This window comes from Perognathus longimembris, chromosome 15 (assembly GCF_023159225.1).
Source record: "Perognathus longimembris pacificus isolate PPM17 chromosome 15, ASM2315922v1, whole genome shotgun sequence".
Lineage (NCBI taxonomy): Eukaryota > Metazoa > Chordata > Mammalia > Rodentia > Heteromyidae > Perognathus > Perognathus longimembris.
Window position 1 is genome coordinate 59,044,231 of NC_063175.1, and position 24,213 is coordinate 59,068,443.

At 39.8% G+C, this 24,213-nt stretch overlaps 1 protein-coding gene across 8 annotated transcripts in view; it reads left to right on the forward strand.

Annotated features, from left to right (window-relative positions):
• The window catches only part of Atp9b (ATPase phospholipid transporting 9B (putative)), a 182,445-nt gene that overhangs the window by 58,274 nt on the left and 99,958 nt on the right, over positions 1 to 24,213 (forward strand). For 6 of the 8 annotated variants that reach the window (XR_007213409.1, XM_048363532.1, XM_048363525.1 and 3 more), the window contains exons 9-11: positions 4,795 to 4,875; positions 15,659 to 15,734; positions 20,600 to 20,676. Coding sequence is in view for 7 of the 8 variants with exons in the window: in XM_048363532.1 (XP_048219489.1) it covers positions 4,795 to 4,875; positions 15,659 to 15,734; positions 20,600 to 20,676 (234 nt within the window). In the remaining variant the exon portion in view is untranslated. The remainder of the gene's footprint in view (positions 1 to 4,794; positions 4,876 to 15,658; positions 15,735 to 20,599; positions 20,677 to 24,213) is intronic. The other 2 variants (XM_048363530.1, XM_048363531.1) reach the window with 1 other exon arrangement.

Below are 24,213 nucleotides of genomic sequence, written 5' to 3' on the forward strand. Positions count from 1 at the left end.
TAACCATATGTGTGCTTTGTAGTTGCAGAGTGAATGTTTACTACATGCCATACTTTGTGAGAGGGCAAGTATCATACTAGTTAATAAAACATTGCTTGTAGAAGTTTTTGGTTAAGTTTTAATGAGCAGTAACTGCCTTTTGACTAAACAAGTTACATGACAGTTCTCATTTAACTAAAATTAAAACAAGTATTGGTTTCTTGAGGATACTCTTGTCCAGATGGGCTGGACTTGCCCAGGTTAACATTCTTTTCCCTGGCAAAGTACATTATCCGTAATCTTGTCTTCCCTCAGACACTGACTTCAGCCCTCTAAATTAGATTGCATTCCTGGTGAAGGAAGTGGAGGATAATTTTTCATTAGTCATAAAACAGAAGAAAGCCCCTCATAATTTACCCGGCACCGCTGGCTGCCATTCATACTTGATCCCCATTCTCCTGGTGCTGAGTTACCTTTCCCTACCCTTGCTCCTTGCTACATACTTGTACTGTGAAACAGTGCTGTGTATGCTCTTTTCTCATATGTTTTAGGTCATTTTTTAGTTAAGATTTTGTAAGTTTTTTGTTTCATATTGTTTCCTTGAGACAGAGTCTTGCTATTTTCCTGCCTCAGCCTCCAGGCGTGCTGGGGTTATAGGAACAGGCCACTAGGCATGATGGGTTTTATACATTTTTCTTCATATTTTCATAGTAGTAGCATATTTACATAATAGGACCTACAAGTATTTTACAGTGGTTTCAGAGTGGCTCTTAATTTTATTGTGGACATAGACAAGACAGTGGGGACAGCAATGATCCCAGGCGCTGCTCTGGGGCTGGGGGGGCACTGATCCCAGGCACTGCTCTGGGGCCCTGGGGGGGGGGGTGATCCCAGGCACTGCTCTGTGGCTGGGGGGGGGGAGACACTGATCCCAGGCACTGCTCTGCGGCTGGGGGGCCACTGATCCCAGGCAGTGCTGTGTTGGGGAGCACTGATCCCAGGCACTGCTCTGGGACCCCGGGGGGGGGGGGGTGATCCCAGGCACTGCTCTGCGACTGGGGGGCCACTGATCCCAGACACTGCTGTGTTGGGGGGCACTGATCCCAGGCACTGCTCTGGGACCTGGGGGGGGGTGATCCCAGGCACTGCTGTGGTTGGGGGAAGGGGGTCACTGATCCCAGGCACTGCTCTGGGGCTGGGGGGGGCGTGATCCCAGGCACTGCTGTGGTTGGGGGCAGGGGGTCCCTGATCCCAGGCACTGTTCTAGGACCCCGGGGGGGGGTGTCACTGATCCCAGGCACTGCTCTGGGGCCCGGGTGGGGGGGCGGTGATCCCAGGCACTGCTCTGGGGGCGGGAGGTGGTGGTGGTGATCCTAGGCACTGCTGTGAGGTGGGACACTGAACCCAGGCACTGCGTGCCGGGGGAGGGGGGTAGGCAGTGATCCCAGGCACAGTAGACATTTGGGAAATAGTTTTCTGGCTTTTGTGATCAAGCAAATTTATTAACAACCATGAGACCTCAGTAATTTCCAATAAATCATGACTTGCTGATTTATTTCAAAAGATCCATATAGCAGTAAACAATACCATTTACATTTAATTAGTTTTATTGAACGAAAGGCAATTTTATTTGTAATGAACCACATGTTATGATTAAGGATGTATTTTAATGACCTTTAAGTAATGTGAACAAATGTTGCCCTTGACCTAATAGCAGAGGCTTTCCTAGATTATTGAAAACTTGAGAATGATTTTTAAATTATCATGAAAAGCTTCAAATGACATTCTCATTATTGTGTCATTATTCAGTCATTTGATGTCTAATATACTAGATGAAACACACTCTTGTAAATATTCATGTGCATGGAGAAATGAGGATTGTTGCTAGCTTATTCTTTATTTTCCTGTTTTCAAACGTGGTTTCTGGTATGAAAGGTTCATGATTTGAAAATCATTCTGATGTATAGTATTTTAAATAAGGAGTTATTCAGCTGGGTACTGGGGTGCACACCTATGTTTCTAGCTACTTGGGAGGCTGAGAATGAGGGGATACAATTTGAGACTAGCCCAGGCAGAAAAATTGACCCCTTCTCAGCCCATAGCTGAACATAGTGATGCATGCTTATGTTCCTAGCTACAAAGGAGGCTAAGATGGGGAGGTTTGCAATTTCAGGTCAGCTCAGGCTAAAAGTCTTTAAGATTTCGTCTCAACAAAAGAAGCCAGGCATAGTAGTTTGTACCTTCTCGTCCCAGCTAGATAAGCTTAAAATAGGCAGATCAAGATCTGGGCAAGGGGCTGGGGATATGGCCTAGTGGCAAGAGAGCTTGCCTTGTATACATGAGGCCCTGAGTTTGATTCCCCAGCATCACATATACAGAAAACGGCCAGAAGTGGCGCTGTGGCTCAAGTGGCAGAGTGCTAGCCTTGAGCAAAAGGAAGCCAGGGACAGTGCTCAGGCCCTGAGTCCAAGGCCCAGGACTGGCCAAAAAAAAAAAAAAAAAAAAAAAAAGATCTGGGCAGGTGCCTTAGAGCTGTGGCTCCATGGTAGAATGTTTGCCTAGCAAGCATGAGGCCCTACTTTCAAAGCTCAGTATCAAAACATTAAATAAATAAATGTAAATAAAGTGGGAGTAATTTTCAGATTTGTTTATATCCACAGGCTATTTTGGCAATTTATTGGACACTTTGGACCTTTTTCTACAATTCTCATGCTATAATACAATATATTTATTCTGTAAACCAGCTTTGGCTTAATTGGACCATAAGTTGTTCCTATGTGGTCTTAAGCTGCAGTCACAACCCTGTTGCATGCAGCAAGCTAGTGTGTTCAGCCCAGTTCCATCAGACTAGCCTCTGTTCCCTGGTAACTAGCGAATTAGTCTTCTATTTCCCCAGCCCCGGAAGGCTTGGCAGTTAGTGTCCATAGTTGAGTGTACTCACAAAGAGTTTGAGAAACAGGTGAGGTGGTGGTAACCTTTGGCTTGCTGTGCCATCTGTTGGCAGGTGTCCTCATTGAGTCTGAGAATCCTGGGCTGCAGCTTGGCTTCAAGGCTTGCAGGAGAGCTGCTCTGTGGAAGTGGTCCACATACCCTGGAGTCACGCTCTTTTATCACCTGGCAATCTTGGTCCTGATAATGACATCTTTCCCAAAGGATTGTTTTAGTAACAATCCTGAGTGATTTTGGAGGTTCAGTAATGAGCTTCATCCCTTCCTCTGTCTTTGGACTCCTTGTGTATGTGAAATTCTTTTGCTGTAAGATCTAGAACTCCTGATTCATGCACTGAAGCTTGACCAATATACTCAAGCAAAGTGAGAGTTTCTCTCTTTGTTGACAGCCCAGAGGAGGTAGTTCAATGCTGCTAGGACAGCCAAATTGTATTTGGCATGTGATGTCCCACACCTGAGTAAGGACAGCCAAATTGTATTTGACATGTGATGTCTCACACCTGAGAAAGGACTGCCTAGTGGGCAGTTTTGCAGTCCCCATTCCAGGCTGCTAGGCATAAGGGAAGGTGTTCCCACTGCTATTCAGAGGCCTGAGTGGTTCAGTCCCTGGGTCCCCTTCACTCACTGAGAAAATATCTTATAGAATGCTTACAATAAGGACTTAAAGGAAGCTCAAAACAAAACTAAACTGCACCATAGCATTTAATAGTACTTAACAGTATTTAACAATTCTTGCTAGTGTCCCTTCCCCAGTGCCCTAGGGAGAGTTGGGTCCCTCTTCCCTCCGTTTCATTAGGCATGTCCTTTGGTCCATTAAATAAAGACCATCCGCCACAGAGCTATTGTGTGCCATTTGATCTTACCAGCTGGAAACTCTTGCTAAGGCAACATGAGGGAAGACCTCCAGGTAATCCTGGTGATAAAAGTCATTTGTGTCCCCCCACTCTCCAAGGTTTGGTTGCTACAAAATCATGGCATTCCATCTGTCAGTCTTTTTATGTCCCTAACTCTTCCCCAGACGTTTCACTTGGGATTATATGCAGGAAGGACAAAAGCATTCTTTCAGAGGAGGTTTTTTTGTTTGTTGTTTTTTTTTTTTTGCCAGTTCTGGGGCTTGAACTTGTCCCGGAGCTTCTTTTGCTCAGGGTTAGTGCTGTACCACTTGAGCCACAGTCCCACTTCCGGCCTTTTCTGTGTATGTGGTACAGAGGAATTGAACCCAGCACTTCAGGCAGGCTGGGCAAGCACTCTACCACTAAGTCACATCCCCAGCCCCAGAGGAGAAAGTTCTTATCTAACTTAACCAGAAGGACACAATATATTTAGGAATCAGAGGTCAAGAGGAGATCCTGAATTTCCAAGACTTTTCAGGATCTTCCTGTGATCACCCCCATCCCTTTCATCCTAGCCATATGTCTTGGGAGTGGGCTGGAGAGGATTGCTTTCTCAGCTGCAGAACCACACTATCCAGATGGCCTCACCAAGGTGTGTGTACTCAGCAAAATGTCAGGGACATCAGCCTCTTGGCCCACTGCTACAGGCCACGCCAAGCACAATGAGATGTCCTTGAGACTGGTAGAGATAGAAAGGGTTCTATTTTTGTGGGCTGGAAAGTTTTACCTTCCTAGTGATGTCCTCCTTGACAACCATAGGTCATAGGTTATGACTGCCTCATACCAGGAGTATAGACTGACAACTAGTAAGCACAAAGCCCTGAATTTAAACCCTCATACCATCAAAAACAAAACATAATATATGAAAAACATAATATATGAAAAATTTTAATTAGTAATTGAAAAAAATTCCAAGTCAATTTTTTTCAGTGTAACATTGAAATTAATCCTTTTCTTTTACTTTTGTATTCCAGGATCTTTTTTCTATCCGTGCTTATGTTTATGCTCAGAAGCCACAACTGGATATTCATAGTTTTGAAGGGACATTTACCAGGGTGAGTTAAAATCTTTTGTTCAATTTAAGAGCACTCATTATTTTCATAAGTTAGAGGTAGTAGTTCTGAGAGAATAACTCAATCTAGAATAAATTTACACAGAAGCTTTGGATTAAAAAGGGGAAAGTAGAGGAAATGTCAAGTTGGTGGCTTTTTTTATGTCACACATATCCCTGTGGGGTACTTTCAGTGCAGATTTTCTGATTTCTTAGCATAGTTAGCATTTGGTAAGATCTTTCTCACCTCATACGTGAGTCAGTATAATTATATAGTTTAGCAATTCATTTTACTTTCAGTAATATTTGGCAGACTGTGATGTTTACATCATTTCTAGCTATTAAATCATCTCGGTGCATGTGCATTTGAACTTTTCTTCAAGTACTAGATGTATTTTATTCCACATTTATTTATTTATTTAATTTATTTATTTGCCAGTCCTGGGGCTGGGACTCAGGGCCTGAGCACTGTCCCTGGCTTCATTTTGCTCAAGACTAACACTCTACCACTTGAGCCACAGCACTACTTGCAGCTTTTTCTATATTATGTGGTGCTGAGGAATTGAACCCAGGGCTTCATGCATATGAGGCAAGCACTATACCACTAGGTCATATTCCCAGCCCTCCACATTTATTTTTTCATAGCATTTTTTAAAAAAGGTTTTTAAGCTCTTCTACCCCTGACTACTAGACTAGAATAATTCAGTATCTTTTTTTAGCTTATATTTACTTTATCAGCTAATAACATCATAAATGCCCTGTAGTAAAGGATTTTAATATATGGCTATGGTTTGTTTTTAATTGGTATAAATATCTTTAGAGTATTTCTATTGCTTTACTCTTTTGGTTACACACAAAGCTTGGCAGGCAGTGTCATCATCTGGGAAAGCTCTTGTAGAGCTTCTGTGTACAAACCATGAGCATGCAAATTGAGGGGACCTATAAGGCTACGTGGAGTCTGTGCAGAGATGGGTTAGACAAGATGCTCAAGGAAGCACAAGAGGAAGTGTGTCAATTGTAAGGATTATGAAATGAGATTCAAAATGCAGATCTTTCTGTGCTTTCACAAAAAATTTGATAAAAATGGATTCTTTTGAAAGATAATATATGAGAAAAAGTATTTTAAATAGGTATTGTTCATATAAAAAGAGTTTGAATATAATCACTGTTAAGAATTTGGAATTTTAATGCTGGGTGCCAGTGGCTCATACCTGCAATTCTAGCTACTCAGGAGACTGAGATCTGAGGGCCATGATTCAAAGCCAGCCCGGCAGGAAAGTCCATGTAACTCTTATTTCTACTTAACCACCAAAAAGATGGAGTTGTGGCTCAGTGGTAGAGCACTAGCCTTGAATGAAAGGTTAGGGACAGGGCCCAGGCCCTGACTTCAAGCCCTAGGACTGGCACCAAAAAAAAAGAATTTGCAATATTATTTGCTTTCTTCCTTTCCTTTTTCTTTCTGTTTTTGTATTGCTTATGATTTTCTACAAGTTAGAGATCTTTGCTAGACAATGTAAAAGCATTTCAAGGTCTAAAAATTGAGAGTAGTCTGTAACCCTGGAGGAGAGTGTGGCTGGGAGTTATGTGCTCCTGTATGAGATGCAGAAGCAGAGGATCTCCAGCTTACCAGAAGAAGACCTGTAAGGACATTCCGCTTCGAATAGAGATGGTAACTTTGGTGAGCTTTAAAGGATCTTTTAAGACTTCCTGGTTCCTTAGGTCACTGGTACCCATCTAAGTTTGTATATGTCCTCACAGCCTTCTAGCACTATACTAGCCAATGATAAGGGTAAATAGGGCTACTTGTAGCTCATACGTACTACATACATGTGAGACAGAAAATTCTGTACACTGGAAGTGCAGGGAATGTCCAAAATTGCATAGTCAGTACCATAGCCAGGATGGTGCAGAAGAAAGGAGATGGTTCAAGGACACTGACATTGCTGAGGGTCTGCCTTCAGAAGAAAAGAGTCCCAAATGGGGTCCTATGTCTTCTATATGAATTTGGTGAGAGTAACTCTAGGGTGACAAACTAAAAAGTACTAATCAGAGATGGCCATTTGGGGGACATGCATGTACAAGGGGCTCCCATAAAAGGTTGGTGTTTTGGGGAATCCTAATGAGAAAGAAAAGGATGGAATTGACCTTTCTTAGACAAGATAGTGACATTCACAATGGACATTCCCATACCACTCCCCATAACGGTAGTTCATAGAAGATATTAGGCTTTAATATATGGCAGAATGTAGCTTGCATAAGATGAACACATTCCAGCTTCCATTCTTAAAATAGAATCTTCTACTATCGTTGGTTCAGTCAGCATTCATTATTATGATAGAAGGAACCAAAAAAAGGAAGACAGAAGGGAAGAAAGAGAAAAGGAGGAAGAGAGGCAGGGAGGGAGGAAAAAGCAGATAATGGGAAACAAAACTTGTAACGAAAATCTTTTAAGCTGAGTGCTTTTGGCTCAACCTATAATCCTGGCTACTCTAGAGGCTGAGATCTGAGGATTGTGGTTCAAAGCCAACTCATACAGGGAAGTCCATAAGGCTCTTATCTCCACTTAACCACCAGAAAACCAAAAGTGGCACTGTGGCTCAAAGTGGTAGAGTGCTAGCCTTGAGCAAGAGCTCAAGGACAGCACTGAGGCCCTGAGTTCAAACCCCCTCCCCCCGCCCGCCACAAAAAAACCCCACCAAAATCCTCTAAAAAAGTCAAAATGAAAAACAAAAACAAGAACTCTAAGGCAAAGCAATGTCTTAACAGTGCAATAAAACCTAATAAATCTCAATTAAATATAGTTAACCAAACTAGGTAATATAGAACATAGTAAATGAGGGATTATCTCAAGAACTGAAAACGCAAATGAGCTCTAACAACTCAAGAAAATGTAGAAGAACATGAGCATCTGGGAAGTGAAGGACTGCATGACAGTGTACCCAGGGGGAAGAACTGGAAAAGTGTACTGTAATGGAAAGTTAATGAGAAAATGAGAGATGTGAAAAGGGTCAGGGAGTGACAGGTTTCAAAGATCAGCATCCCTGATTTCCTTTTGGGAAGAAGTCAGGTTGGCACCTGTCTCTGAGCCCACAGAACAAGGTGAGAGCAGAATAGCAACTTTATGAACCGCAAGGAAAACAATGTAGACCAAGAATTTTCCACGAGAATCAAAGCTATAGAGAGCCACAGCAGGCAGAAATCAGAGGAGGCTCTACTATGTGTGAAGACTAAGGACATGAATGTATCTCAGATTAAAATCTAAAGTTAAACAGAGTTGACATAGTTGGGACACAATCACTAAATGCTCCCATGGCTTCGGTGCTTCTCTGTCATGCCCACGTGGCTGGGTCCTGAGTTCAGCAATGTGAGAAGCTTGCCTTTGTGAGGACAGTCCTCTTTGATGGATAACAGTCTAATTACTTCTGGGAAAATGGCGCATCTTTGTTTCTAAGTCTTGGGATGGGATTGCTGTGGGATACCTACTTTGTTAGATGCAGAAAAGTCCTCTACTAGTTGTAGCCCCTGATCTTGGACTTTCTAGCTTCCAGAACCATGAATCAAATGAGTTGGCAGAGAAGGGAATAGGGAGGGAGTCTTGTTTTATTGCAGTCATTTCTCAGTGTCCTTGAGTGGATGGTGTAAGGCCTATCCCTTCTTAGGGTACCAAAATCTATAAAAGCTCAATTGCACTATGTAAAACTGTAAAACTTGCACAGAATCAACATACATTCTCTCATATGCTTTTAATCATCTCTAGATTACTTCTGACACCTAACTCAGTGCAAATGCTGTGTAAATAGTTATGTAGTGTTGTTTAGGCAAGAAGAACAAGAAATTAAAGTGTGCACATAGTACAGATGCAAGCATTGTGGGCCTAACACTACTAAAATATAGCTGAAGGTGAGCAACATAGCAAACTACCGCTTGAGAAAGACTGAGGTTGGGAAAAGATTGAGGAAGACTACAGCAGTGTGTGCACACATTTCATTCACACGGGCTTGGACTTAATCAGGTTCTTGGAACATGGAATATTCAAGTTTTGCTTTTTGGACCTTTCTGGAATTTTTTCCCCAAAGATTTTTTTTTTTCTTCTGACTGAATCCACATGTTCAGAACCTGAGGGTTGAGATTTTTGTGAAATTATACTTATTTCACAAGGGAAAATGAAGTTGCCTCTGTTTTAGCTACCTTTCAATCTGATTGTACTAAGAAGAACGAAGATTAATCACTTGCTAGTATTGGCCTTTTAAATCTTTGTCAGTACTACAAATTGTGTGCATTCTCCATTTACTCCTTAAGGCCGTTTTGCTTAATAGAAAAAGGGTATACTCAAGGATTTCTAAGTTTTTACTCACTGTCACATCCTGCTGCATTTTCTTAATTGGATCAGGGAAGCTGCAAAGTGCACCTCATTTCCTCAGTGCTCTGGTTTGAATATGTCCTCAAGTCCACATGCTGGGAACTTGACTCTTAGTTAGCAGTGTTGGGCAGGGACCTTTAAGAGGTGATCAGATTGAGAGGGCTTGCATGATGAGCAAAGACCACTGTTGTGGAAGTGGTTCAGTTCACCGGAGTGGGTTCCTGAGCCCCCAATCACACATATTCTCACTGTAGGATGCATTCTGCCTTGCTAAATGTAGCAAGAAGTCCTTTCCAGAACCATGAGTCAAATTTCCTTTTATTTATAAATTCTCTAGTCTATAGTATTTTTATAGCAGCAGAAAACAGACTAAGACAGTTGGACATGAGCAGTATCCTTCACTCTAGGTTTGAATTGTAGCTTTGTTACTAGCATGTAGTAGTGTTCCTCAGTTCATTGGGTGCAGCTTGTAAGATTAAGTCACCATCTCAGGCAGAGCAAAAACAAACAAACAAAAACTACTAAGAGTAGGAAGATAGCAAGAAAATATTTATTATCAAAGTGAGGAAGTAGCTTGAGGCAGGCAGTTTAGGTAGAGTTGATTATCAAAACAGTCTTGGGAATTTTATCATCCAGTAGGGTAGTGTTATTAACTGGTATGAAATTAGGCCCCGTTCCTTGTGACTCTCCGCAGATGGTTTGGTGACTGGTTGCACTGCGGTGCCTGGGTGTGGGAAGTCACGTATCTGTGCTGTTGTGATGGCAAGGGCAGGCTACATTAGTGAAGGCTGACACCTGCATAATTGATACTTTTTGTTCTTCTGGGTTTAGGTTCAGTTCTGTCAGTGGGTGGTCATGTAGTGGGCATTACTGTTGTCGAGGTGATGGTTGGCTTTGATATGGGAAGTATGCTAGATAAGAGACGCATGGAGCCATTATCTTAATTATTAGGGCCATGTGGATTATTTGGGACATAGCATCCCCTCCTTCCTACTGTATAGATGCTTTGCTAGCAGCTTTAGCACGTGTTTGATCTCCCCTTCTCATTTTCACTTTTGAGGATTCTTAGGAAAAACCAGTCTGTTTGAACTCCAGAAATGTTGGCCTTCCCCCCATCCCCCCTTATATAAGATCTGGTCTTGAGGAAGTGTATCGAGGTGAAAATACCTCACTGATTGAGAAGAAGAATTGGAGCAGGCCTGTTACTCCAAGAGGTCTGTGACTGTCAGTTCCCCTCAGGATAACGCCCTTTACCTGCCTAGGGTGGGTATGTATCAGGTTGCTGTGACAGTATTGAGGATTACTGCCGCTGCAGCAGCAGCAGGGGAGGGGCTCCTTAACAATAAAAATACCCTGGGTCATCTGGCAGTACTTGTGTTTTATCTGCCTTTTCTTGTCATTTAGGGAGAGCTGTATCACCAGAGATACCTATGACTTTAACATCTGAACCATATGTACAGATGTTTTAGATTGCATCATGGGTCACTATGGATAGATATCTAGAAACTCTGGTTTTATTTCAGAGGGCTGTGGCAAGCAGGTGGCAAATGGGTGGGAATTGGCACTCATCAGAACAGAGCTGAATGCGCTGACTACCATGACATGAATGAAAGATGGTGGGTTGCTGCAGGTGACTGGGCTGATTAAAAAAACAAAACAACAAAAAAACAAAAAACGAGAAACTTTTTTCAGGGCCTTAATTTAAGATACATTTACCTTGAATGAGTTATTGCAAGTACTTAATGAGTGCAGTTCAAATAAATGTCCTTTCATTGCTCCCATTCCACATTTCTAATGCTTTCCTTTTCCTTATTTTAATCATATCAGTCTATAGTCTTGGGTTATTTAAGATGACAAATATTTATTTTGTGTGCATTTTTCAAATAGAAGAAAGAAAAAGATCAAATAACTAGCTTTATAACTACAAAGTACAATTCATCTTAATTACTGAAATTCATCAAGTGAACATTGTTAAAAAGTTATAATTATTTTTATATTGTATTAAAAAGGAGGAAAATATACCTTTGAGTATCAGCTCAAATATTGAAATAAGAAGTGAAGCAATTAATATGAGGTTCTTATAGTAGTTGAAACATTGTGCATTTTACTGCATGTGCAAAATCTAACATAGCCTTGGGTATTATAATTCTGCTTGGTCACCCTCCAGTGTCAGAGTCTTTAGTACTCAGTCTTCTGTGTGGTAGAGCATTATTCTTGATGCTAATTTCATGTATTGTTAACACATAGACATTGTTTTAAAAAACTGATGTTTGAAAGTAGCCTGTTATGAAGTGTTAGCACTTTTGTAGTCCTTTAGAAACTTATTCCTTCCCCTCCTTTCCCTTTCTCTTCCCCTCCCCTTCTTTTCTCTGGCCTACCTGCCTGCCTGCCTAACTGCCTTTCTGCCTTCTTTCTGTAGTACTAGGTATTGAATTTAGAGCCTTGACACTTGCATATCAGGTGATCTACTACTTGAATAACACCTCCAGCCCTCTTTTACCTTGTTACTTTTCAAGTAGAGTCTCACTTTTGCCTGGTGTCTGGTCTGTGCTGCAATCCTCTATTTGTCCTTCCCCATGCTTTTGGTGATGACAGGTACTTGCCACTGTGCCCAACCATTATGTTTCTCAGTAGCTGGGATAACAATGTATCATCATGCCTAGTCATTGATTAAGAGAATCTCTCAGACTTTTATGGCCAGGCTGGCATGGAACCACAGTCTCTCCCCGCCCCATCTCTGCTTCCCAAGTAGGCTAAGCTGCCAGTGCCCAGCCATCATACTCCCGTTTTATCTTTTCAAGTTCCACAGCGCACTGACCATTTTTATGTCAAAATACTCTTCTTTATGAAGTAGATCTCCATTGTTTGTTAAAAGGGCACACTATTAAGAAAACAGCTTAGGGCTGGGGATATGGCCTAGTGGCAAGAGTGCCTGCCTCGGATACACTAGGCCCTAGGTTCGATTCCCCAGCACCACATATACAGAAAACGGCCAGAAGCGGCACTGTGGCTCAAGTGGCAGAGTGCTAGCCTTGAGCGGGAAGAAGCCAGGGACGGTGCTGGGGCCCTGAGTCCAAGGCCCAGGACTGGCCAAAAAAAAAAAAAAAGAAAACAGCTTGGAACATAGTGAATTTTCTCCACAAATCAGATTTTACCTTTTCAAGCTATCTAGTCTTATGGTGAAGGAAACTGAAAGTAATAGAGATAAATTTTCTCCCATTTTTCCGATATTTATTATTTGGAACATAAGAATGGTAAAAGAGGGGCTGGGGATATGGCCTAGTGGCAAGAGTGCCTGCCTCGGATACACGAGGCCCTAGGTTCGATTCCCCAGCACCACATATACAGAAAACGGCCAGAAGCGGTGCTGTGGCTCAAGTGGCAGAGTGCTAGCCTTGAGCGGGAAGAAGCCAGGGACAGTGCTCAGGCCCTGAGTCCAAGGCCCAGGACTGGCAAAAAAAAAGAATGGTAAAAGAGCTCTCCTTTAGAATAATTTTGTTGATATTACCAAAATAATGAAGTCTGTCATTACTATTACAGAATTTTTGTTATTCTGTAATAGTAATTGCACATTCATAATGTATCACTGTGTAAGAAATGGACAAAAATTGCAGAAATGTAGGAAAATCAACTGAATTTCTAAAATGAAATTATATGAAACCTTTTTATTTGCAATTCTGTTAAAATTATGAATTTAGTTTTTGTGCCAGTCTTGGGACTTGAACTGCACTCAGGGCCTAGGTGCTATCCCTGAGCTTTCTTTTTCCCCTTCCTTCCAAAGATTGAGCCACACTCATTACTTGAGCCACAGCTCTACTTCAGCTTTTTTGGTAGTTTATTTGGAATCAGAGTCTCATAGACTTTCTTGCTTTGTCTGGCTTTGAGCCATAATCCTTAGATCTCAACCTCCTCATCTAGGATTATAGGCATAATCCACTGGTGCCCGGCTTAAAATTATAAATATTTTATATGTTTTAACTCCCTCCTTTTGGAGTTTGACATAAAGGGAAATAACTTCTGAATGGAATTGGTAGATATCAGTGCGAGGGTAAATGTGGATGAATATGTTTAAAGAACTTTATGCATACATGAAAATAGAACAGTTAAACCTTTGACATTGTTTATGAAGAGGATAGTATGTAAGGGAGAGTGATAGAGGGGTGTTAGTTTGATCATGTGTGGAAATGTCACAATGAATCCTCCACTCGTACAACTAGTGTACGAAAAAAAGTCTTAAATTGCTAGGTGCCAGTGGCTCATGCCTGTAATTCCTAGCCAGTTGGGAGGCTGAGACTGGGAGAATTTGTCGTTCCAGACTGAAAAGTCTGTCAGAAGCTTTTACAATCCAAACTTGGGTACAGTGCACGTGTGTGACCGTCATCCTAAGCCATGTAGAAGGCTGAAATTGGTAGGGTGGCAGTGCCAGGCCAACCCGGGGAACTGAAGTCTAAAGGCTTTGAAACCTTGACTGAAGGGGAGTTGGTTGCAATAGAAAGCACCTGTGATCCCAGCCATGATGGGAAGCTTGCAGTAGGTGGATCAAAGCTCAGTGTGAGGACCTGAGTTTAAACCCTAAAGTATTACCCCCTCAAAAAACTTTAAAAGTATCTCTCATGCTAATATAGGCATATTGTTTATTAAGATGTACAGTACACGTTATCATAGGCATGATGTCTATAGAGATCTCAGATGTGTGCTGAATACGTGTGGTGTGTATTAAGATACTGAATACATGTGTGAACGACCCATCTGTTTACATGTCATGTCATACTGAATACATGTATGAATGACTCCTCTGCTTACATATCATGTAATGAAGGCAGAGGTAAACTAAATAGTCTTGGAGTCATTATTTTTAAAGAAACATTAGTCTATCTTTATTTTCAACAATAGGGGTTGGGGATATGGCCTAGTGGCAAGAGTGCTTGCCTTGTATACATGAAGCCCTGGGTTCGATTCCCCAGCACCACATATATAGAAAATGGCCAGAAGTGGCGCTGTGGCTCAAGTGGCAGAGTGCTAGGCTTGAGCAAAAAAAAGAAAGAAAAAAGAAGCCAGCGACAGTGCTCAGGCCCTGAGTTCAAGCCTTAGGACTGGCAAAAAAACAAAAACAAAAACCCCCCACAAAAACAATAATATCATAGTTTTCATATCCATACATTCTGAGACATAAGGGCTGATCTTTATTTAGGTCCTTCCTCTTTCTTGGCAATAGAAAAAAACTATGTGGTATCTGAACACAGTTCCTACAGTGATAAGCACTGATGTCTAAGAGGAAGCTGTGGGGAAAACCATTTTTGAAAATTAGATTTGATTAAAAAATATTTTAGCAGGAGACTGATACCTCAAGCCTATAACCCTAACTACCTAAGAGTCTGAGATTTGAGGATCCCGATTTAGAGTCAGCCTGGGCAGACAACTCTGAGGGACTCTTATCTTCTATTAACTAGCAAAAAGCCAAAGTGGAGATTTGGTTTAAGGAGTAGAGCATCAACTTTGAGCAAAAAGCCGAAGGAGAAAGCGAGGCCTGGAGTTGAAGCCCCAGTACTATCATGAGAAGAGAGGGAGAGAAGGGAAAGAGAGATTAAAATAAATTTACCTTTTTGGTGGTGGTGGTAGTCATAGTTCTTGAACTCAGGGCCTGGGCACACTGTTCCTGAGCTATGAAATTAAATAAGTTCCTTTTTTTTTTTCCTGGTCCTGAGGCTTGAACTCTGGGCCTGGGCACTGTCTCTGAGCTTCTTTTGCTCAAGCCACAGAACTACTTCTGGCCTTTCTGAGTAGTTCATTTTATTGGAGATAAGAGTCTCACAGAGTTTCCTGCCTGGGCTGGCTTTGAATCATAATCCTCAAGTCTCCTCCTCCTGAGTAGCTAGGATTATAGGCATGAGCCACTGGCACCCAGCATAATGTATTCCTGTTTATTCATTTATTATTTATTTATTTTGTGGTACTGGATTTTTAAACTCAACCTGTTTATCACTTGAGCCATATACTCCTGGTCCTTTTGCTTTTAGTGAGTTTTGTGTGTGAACATGTGGTTATGGGACTTGTACTCAGGGCATGGGCATTGTCCCTGAACTCCTTTGCTTTATGACTTGAGCCATAACTTCACTTTTAGCCTTTTCGGTGCACAATTAGGTTTAAGAGTCTCACAGACTTTGCTGCTAGTCTGGCTTTGAACCTCGATCCTCAGATCTCAGCTTCCTGAGTAGCTAGGATTACAGATGTGAGCCACTGGTGCTTATATATTATATTTTCTTTTTCCTTATTATACTTTGTTTTAAAACTCACATTCGCAGTAGCCTTGTACTGCTTGAATTGTTGCATCTAGAATGTAGACACATTTCTTTTTAGGACTCCAGAGATTTAAACAAATAGTTATAAAAATTGCTAATTTTCCTTTTTTTTTTTCTTCCCTGAACAGGAAGACAGTGACCCTCCCATTCATGAAAGTCTCAGCATAGAAAACACACTGTGGGCAAGCACTGTTGTTGCCTCAGGTGAGAAAGAAGTTCTCCTTCAGTGTTACTTCCCACAGATAGAGGATGCTTAATGCTGTCCAGGTACTCCAAATAGCCTTCTCAGATGTCCCTGAGAGCATATGACATGTGATACACGTGATTGTGTGCCTTAATGAGAGATGTCATAGCAGAGCTAGGGAGGCCAGTGGTAATTTTAGGTGGCTGTTAGCAATTCTCATTCACCTGACAAACTGGAGACTGGCTGGATGGGTGATTGGAAGAGAAAAGTGATAGAGGAGATGATGCAGGCAGCAGAAATAGATCATAAGGCCTAAGGGTCAGGGTAGAGATTTGGAATTATACTTATCGGAAATTGGAAGATTGTGGAGTATTTCCAGTGGTTGAAGTAAATTTCTATGGAATGTATTGAAAATGTGATTACCACCTTGTCAAGGTCACAGTGTCAATATTGACATTAATGATGGTATTAGGGAATCCTGACAGAGGTCAGTTGGTGTTGATGGTACAAGGAATACTATGAGAGGACAGTGAAGGTCATAAGAACTCAAAGGTGCAAGGTTACAGTTCTAGGATTGACTGTTCTCAGTGTGGCCCAGTACTGGTAACCTATCCTAGAACCTCTCATTTTCACAGTGATTTTGAGCAGAGGTTCTGTTCTCCTCCAGTGTCTCTTGTCTAAGATGTAATAGTAAGGGAGCTTGTCATTAGGCATCTTACAGTTTGATGAGAAAGATGTTAAGATACATATCTGTTCTGTATATCACAAAAAAGTACCATTTGCTATGCAAACTAAGCTCACAGCCTTATAGATACCGTCCAGGCTTCTCTGAGGAAGGTTTGCTTAGAAAACTGAAGTATTCTATGGATTCAGAGTCTCCTCCTTAGGCTTTCTCTGTGTCACTGTTAGCATTTGCACTATGGCCAAGGTGTCAAGGTCACTCTTGGTCTTGCACCTAGGATGAAGGGCTACACCAGAGGGCTCTTATCATGTCAACGTACAGAACCCTGGGCATCTTCCTCCTGACTTGAGTCTAGATATGCCTTCCCTGGAAGCTTGGCCCTCAGAACTTACTAAGAATATTCCATCAGAAAACATCTGGAATTGGAGTTATAGAAGCTCAAGTTTTCTGTCTTTAGTATATTATGTATATATAGTACAGTTTTGTATGTCTGTGCGGATCCTGGAGTTTGAACCTAGAGACTGGGCTGCTTTGTTCAAAGCTGGCACTCTACCACTTGAGCCACAGCTCCAATTCCAGCTTTTTGGTGGTTAATTGGAGATAAGTCTCTCAGACTTTCCTATCTGGGCTGGCTTTGAACTCAGATCTCAGCCTCCTGAGGATTACAGGTATGAGTCACCAGCACCAGCTATTATATATAGTTTTTAATCAAGGATCATCCAAACAGACAGAAGCAGTCTGTGCTCCTTGCTTCTGAAACACCACATAATTTCCTGAAAGTGCTTTCTTTCCAACCTTACATCTCTGGATGAGCTTGGCATACAACAGCTGCTAGCTGGAGACTTTGTGAAGAGACACTCATGACTTAACCATCCTAACACTTTTCGTGTGTTGCAGCCCTTTCTTATTATCTATGCCATGTAGCATTAAATTTACCAGGGTGTTTTATCTTCTCAGAGGGGACATAGATTGTTGTGGATTATCCACTCAGGAAAGTTAATTTATATATATATATATCATGGAATTCGAATGTTTTTTTTTTTTTTTTGGCCAGTCCTGGGCCTTGGACTCAGGGCCTGAGCACTGTCCCTGGCTTCTTCCCGCTCAAGGCTAGCACTCTGCCACTTGAGCCACAGCGCCGCTTCTGGCAGTTTTCTGTATATGTGGTGCTGGGGAATCGAATCTAGGGCCTCGTGTATCCGAGGCAGGCACTCTTGCCACTAGGCTATATCCCCAGCCCCTCGAATGTTTTTAAGCTGTACTTTTTTTTTATTTCAAGCCTTTTAAAGTCATGTTTATCTTACTCATATACGTGACTGTGAACTATCACCCTAAGGCAAGAGTGAGGAGTTATTTTTCTGCCAAGTCTGAATCTTTTCATGTTCTTTATTCAACCAGTTACACTCAACTTGAAGTATGTAAGTATGGACCATAAGTAGATAGTCATTGGTTTTCCAGATTAAGTAGTAACAAGTCTTTTAAAAATGTTTTCTTCCTTCCTTCCTTTTTTTTTTTTTTTTTTTTTAAGAAAAAAAGAACTTTTTTTTGGTATGGGGGAGCTAGGGTTTGAACTCAGTGCCTTGAGCTCTTGCTCATGACATACACTGTACCATTTGAGCCTTGCCAGCAGTCTAGCCTTTTAGTTGGTCAACTGGAGAATAGAGTCTCTTGGGCTTCTGTGCCAGGGCTGGCTTTGAACATCAATCTTCAGATCTTAGCTTTCTGCAGATTTAGGGTTACAGCAGTGAGCTATCAGCATTCAGCTAAAAATATTGTCTTGATACAAACTAAACAAACATTTTGAATTAATTACGGATATTATATTACTATCACTGTAAAGTATTCTGTGACATATTTGCCTGTTAGAATTTTTTTGTGGTTATGGTTTTAATATACATGTTTCTGAATTAATTTTGGTATAGAAGTCTTCAGGACTGAAGCCAGGGTAATTCTATACATACATATGTATTAAAGATTTGGTACTTTGCCCTTTAAATATTGAATTTACTTGGAACTCTAGATTGTGTTTGGTTTTGCATTATCTGATATAATCTGAGAATGTGTACTATCTTATTACCCTCTTGTGTGTCACTTTACAAACAGTGTAAAAACTATTATATTTTTTTCTTGAAGACTGACATAGGCAACCATATGGCCTCAGAACATTTTTTAATTGTATATAATGATAGATTTCATTGTGACCTTTTCATGTATGTATACAATGTACTTTGAGCATAGTCAATGTTACTAATGAAAAAGTGCTAATCACGCTGCATGGTCATTTTTAGTGACTATCAATGGGAAAGTAAGTTTGAGCATCTTCGGCACATGTTAATAGATGACACAGCTGTAGAATCAGGAATCATGTTAAATCTTGTTATGTATGTTGTGTTTCTGTTTAGTTTTTTCTGCTTCTCACATTTAATATTGTCTTTTCAACCTAGAATCCACATTGTTGTTGTTTTTTTTTTTTTTATCCATTTTGGCTTTGGGGACAGGGGTTTTGAGTTTGATTATTTTGATGGCTCTCTGAGACTTGTTACTGTGATTCTTCAACTTTAGTAGTACTTCAATATTTTGACTGCATTTCACTGAAAAAATAGGAAGACAATACTAGTAGTCATTTAACATTTATTTGTTTGTTTGTAACCAGTCCTGGGTGGGCCTTGAACTCAGGGTCTGGGCTCTGTCCCTGAGCTTTTTACTCAAGGCTAATGTTCTTCAACTTGAGCCACAGCTCCACTTCTAGCTTTTGGTGGTTAGTTAGAGATACGAGTCTCACAGACATTCCTGCCCAGGATGGCTTCCAACCTTTATCCTCATATTTCACTCTCTTGACTCACTAGGATTTATAGACATGAGCCACTGACACCTTAACCAGTTTAAATATTTTATCTTATTTTAAAATTAAAATAATTCCATGGTGCAAATTTTTAAGAATTTTTTGTAGTATCACCTCATTATACATCTAATATTTTTCTGTACACTAAGTGTAGTCACCTCATGTTGGACGTTTGTATAGATCATAGCGCCTTAAAGACAGCACTTCTGTAGTTGGACGACCTTCTATAACCCATGTGGGCTAACCACACCTACCAGAAATTCAGCAGACAGAAGCCTCACAACTTTCCTTTAGATTGTGGTACACAGTCAAACAGAAAGGTACAACCTCTGGACACACCACTGCTGAGGAACACTGGCTGGTGTCTTCTAACTTTCTAAGCGTGCTAGAGGTGATGCTGAAGTAAGTTACACAGTGTGTAATGTGCAGCTGTCAGTACTCATATCAAACCAAGAGATAATTTTTATATTTATTTTTATTTAACTTACAGTTTGCTAAATTTCAGTGTTAATGTGACAACAAAGACTTTTGTTTGTTTTTGAGATAGGATCATTCTTGCCTCTTCCAAAGAGTTTTTATGTAAATTTGTAATTATTTTTAGCATCATTTCCCAGTATATAGGTATTCATTTCAGTGGTTTATGTAGTATTTCTCATTTTGTGTTTTTGCCTTCAAAATTTAAAAAAACTCCAAGAGTTAAGGATCTAAACTGTGCTTGGCTGTATTTCCAGAGAGGGAGAGAGAAAGAGAGAGATTCGTAGTTTTTAGTTCTGGCACTCTGACTTTTCCATCCTCTGGGTAGTTCTAAGGATGTTTTGTCATGTTCTTTTAAGTTTAAAATTGTCTTTTTCACATGCAAATGAGAAATCAAACTATCACAAACATCCATAAAGAGATGATTAACTATTAATTCAAATACTCTTTTTTATATTCTGATGTTGTCTTGATAATATGCATCTGAAGCAGCAACAGAGGCTCTGACTAGCTGTGCTGGTGAGTTCACTTTTACTCAGGGCAGCTGGCTAGCCTATTCCTGCCAGAGGTCGGTGTTATTTTTGCCTCTCTCGGTAATGTCAGTTAGTCTTTCAGTATCATGTCACTCCTATTGTCCAGAGAAAGAATATTAGTGAAATTTCTCATGTTACCCTATGGATGAACTAGTATTATTGACAAATCGTTTGACTTGTTAAGGCTGAGATAAGATTTTCTTGAAGAAGCAAAATTAAATTACGTAGTTAGATAAATGTGTATGACTTTATATAGTGTAATAAACTTTCCACCAAGACATTTAAATAGAAAGTGTTATCTCTTTGCTTTCCTTTAAAGTATTTCTACAAGGACCACTTTCATGTTTTTTGCAGGTACTGTAATAGGTGTTGTCATTTATACTGGAAAAGAGACTCGAAGTGTAATGAACACATCCAATCCAAAAAATAAGGTAGGCTAGTTTAAGGAATGACTGCTTTCATAAACTTGCCTTTTCTTGTCAGTAAGAAAGTCTATGTACATAGTGCTGGATAGCTCATTCAGGTAGCTTCATAGATAACATGAAAACACTCAAAAATGCCAGTGATTAGGATATAAGTTCTCTGTGTTTATCAACATTTTCATAGTGATGAATTTCCAAATATATCTCTTCCATCCTAATCACAGTTTTTTATGTCTTAAATTTGCATGGTTAGATGTATAATTTGCCTATAATTTGACAGTTAATTGTAGGTCTCCAATTTCTCATTTTTCATTTATTTTATAATTTGCATTCTTTATGTTGATGGTTTATTTTTAAAATAAAGGCATCTATTAATGCTTCATAGTATTTATCTTGTTGATGTTATATTGTTAAAGCAGTTTTATTTCTACTTTCTATAAAAGCAAATTTTAATCTTAAAGATTATTTGATTATATTTCTAGAGTTGTTACTTATGTAATCTGTGTGAATTTGTAAGCAAAATGGCAGTAAAAGCTAGTAGGAATATATATATATGTGTGTATATTGCATAAAATTCAGTAGGCATGTAGTATATATATGTCACAGTATGTTCTAATGTACAGTTAATGAGAAGTTTCTTTAGTATTTTATTCATTTTTATTTTATGTATATAAATACCCATATAATCTGTATATTTAAGAACATATTTAAGAACAATATTCACATGGATTCACATCTCATTCAGTGATTAGGTACTTGTAAAAAATTTACTTTTCCTTAAAATTTTGTTGCAAAACATTGGAAATGAAGTAATCCTTGAAAAGACATAGATGGCATAAGATATATTACATTTTCTTCAGCTATATACTATTTTTAAATTAGACCTTTGAAAATTGGAAAAACATCCTCAGCCCTCTGCATTGGGTCTGTGGTGCAGCAGAACATCCTCAGCCCTCTGCAGTACCGTAGAACAACCCCACACCTGCCCTCTACTTGGTGAGGGGGGCCGGCCCCCTCACCCAGGCACACAGGCCGTGCTCATCTCAAAACGCTGTTACTCAGATGAGCAGATAGAATATTTTAATGGGCATGCAGATTCAAGGGCTTTTGCTTAATCATCACTTTTATGTTTATGATGATATTGCAGGGTAAATTTAATTTTAAACACTGGGTTTAAAATCTTATAAGCTGTATTTCTGTTTAGTTTAATTCTATTCCACCTTATTTTTCAGCTTAATTTGTTTCCTTTTTTTTTTTTTACTCATTCTCCATACATAACCTTTATTTTTGGTTCCTTGAGCTTTTTACATACAGTTTTGTTTCAGAAAAATTTAAATGTTCTCTTGTTTAAGGTCTTGGCTGGCACTTTGCTGGGTTCTGGTGGCTCACTCTTATAAGCGTAGTACCTCAAGAAGCTGAGATATGGAGGGTTTTGATTCTAAGCCAACTTGGACAAAAATGTTTTTTGAAACTCCATAATTAAACATCCAGAAGACATACTGGTGGCATAGCTCAAGTAGTAGAGCACTAGCCAGGCAAGCAAGGCCATGAGTTCAAGGCCTAGTACTTGCGGGAAATGTCTGGCCCTTATGCTCTGCTGTTTAGAGAGGAACCCAGGCTCTACCCCTAATTATCTGCTTTACAAAACGGCCTAATTGTAGTTCTTAATTCCCTTATCTATAAAATGCAGACAGTACCTACATGTCATTGTCGAGAATAAGATCATAATATTACTATTTTCTGCTAACAATCCATGCATTGCTATTAGAACTTGACGGGTGACATGTGATTCCTAATAGTTTTCTGTGAAATTAAATGTGTTACTTTTTTCTTTTTCTTTTTTCTTCATTTATTTAGTAATACTGGATTTTAAACTCACTGGTTTATCACTTGAGTCATATGCCACTAGTCCTTTTGCCTTTTTTGGAGGGAGGGGGAAGGTCATGACTAGTACTCAGTGCCTGAGTAGTGTTCTTGAACTCTTTAGCTTTACTGCTTGAGCCACAGCTCCACTTCAAGCATTTTTGTGCTTAATTGGAAATAAGAGTTTTACAGACTTTGCTCCCCAAGCTGGCTTTGAACCACAGTCCTCGGATCTCAGCCTTCTGAGTAGATAGGATTACAGACTAGTGTTTATCCTTTCGAAAATCCTCTAGTGCTGAGCAGATGAATAATAATAGATAAAAGTGTCATCAGTGGCTTCATAAAATAATTTTTAAACTTATTACTTCAGCTAATGTCTCCAGATATCTTTTGGATAATTCACCTTTTTATCTGCATTTTGGTTGCCTTCTTCCTTTATTTAAAAAAAAAAGTATTGTGAGACACTGTCAAACATATAAAAACTAAGGAGAATCATATGATCACTGCAAGGCTAAATAAGCTTTTTGTGTGTGGCTATGGATTCAGATTGCTCCCTGATTGTGCTTTTTAAAAGTAGGAGAATTTTGCCCAGCTCCTAAGTGACACCCTAGCTTGTGGGTGTAATACTCTCTGCTGTTAGCTCTGAATGTAATGTAAAGTTTAGTCCCTGGGCTGGCACTAAGTACCTACATTGCAACTGTCTGTGATGACTGTTTCTGTACAGGCCCTGGAAATACAAACTCTTGGGCCCCCAGACATCCTGAGTCAGATACCTGGAACCACAACACACACTAACTAGGTGGAGAAGCTGTCTTTACCCTTGTCACTGTTACCTAAGATGGAAATAAATTCTTGTGTATATGTGTTAGACCATAACTGGCTATTTGGACTCATTCTTGTGGATCTGTTCTTAAAAATTGCTTCTTGAAACTGAATGATAATTTTGTGTTATTGGAAAATACAGCTTCATATCTTTTGTAGATTACTGGAATTTTTAAAAAGTGTAACATGTTTTATTCAGACAGATTAAGACTAAATCCTATGATGGATGAAAGATATGATAAAAATAAAGTTTTAAAGCTCAGGGTTCTGTCATCTTAGTGCTTACAGAGGAGTTGAGCTCTCATCAGAGTTGGAAGTTTTATTTAAAAACTGAACAAATCAAAAGTTTTCTTTTACTGCTAAGCAATTTTAGTGATATTTAGTGAAAGTTTAAATTATAAGGAATGCAGCTTGAGTAATGGACTGCTTTATAAAACCTAGCTGTAGACATATTTAATAAGATGATACTTGATTACATTTATGGGGGAAAAAGTCTTACAGGAGGTTAAGAAAAATCAATTGTGACAGGTTGCCATTTTCACGCCGTTCATAATAATAAGTTGCTCAGAGCAAGAACATCAAGGATAAAATGATAATACAAATTGCTTCAAGCAGTTATTGTAATCCCTTGAGTATATTGATTTGTGTTTTTAATAAAAAGATGCTTTCAAATGTCTCATTGATAGAGAGACAGGTGACATGTGCCATTACGTGAATTAGAGCCACTTCTCACTACCTGAATTATTGCAAAGGCATTTTTAGACAATAGAACAAAATACAATCTGCTTTATGTATGTAGTATACTTTGCAAGTTGAAATATCAAGGCAGTTTTAGAGACTAGCTTTATTATTTTAAAAGGA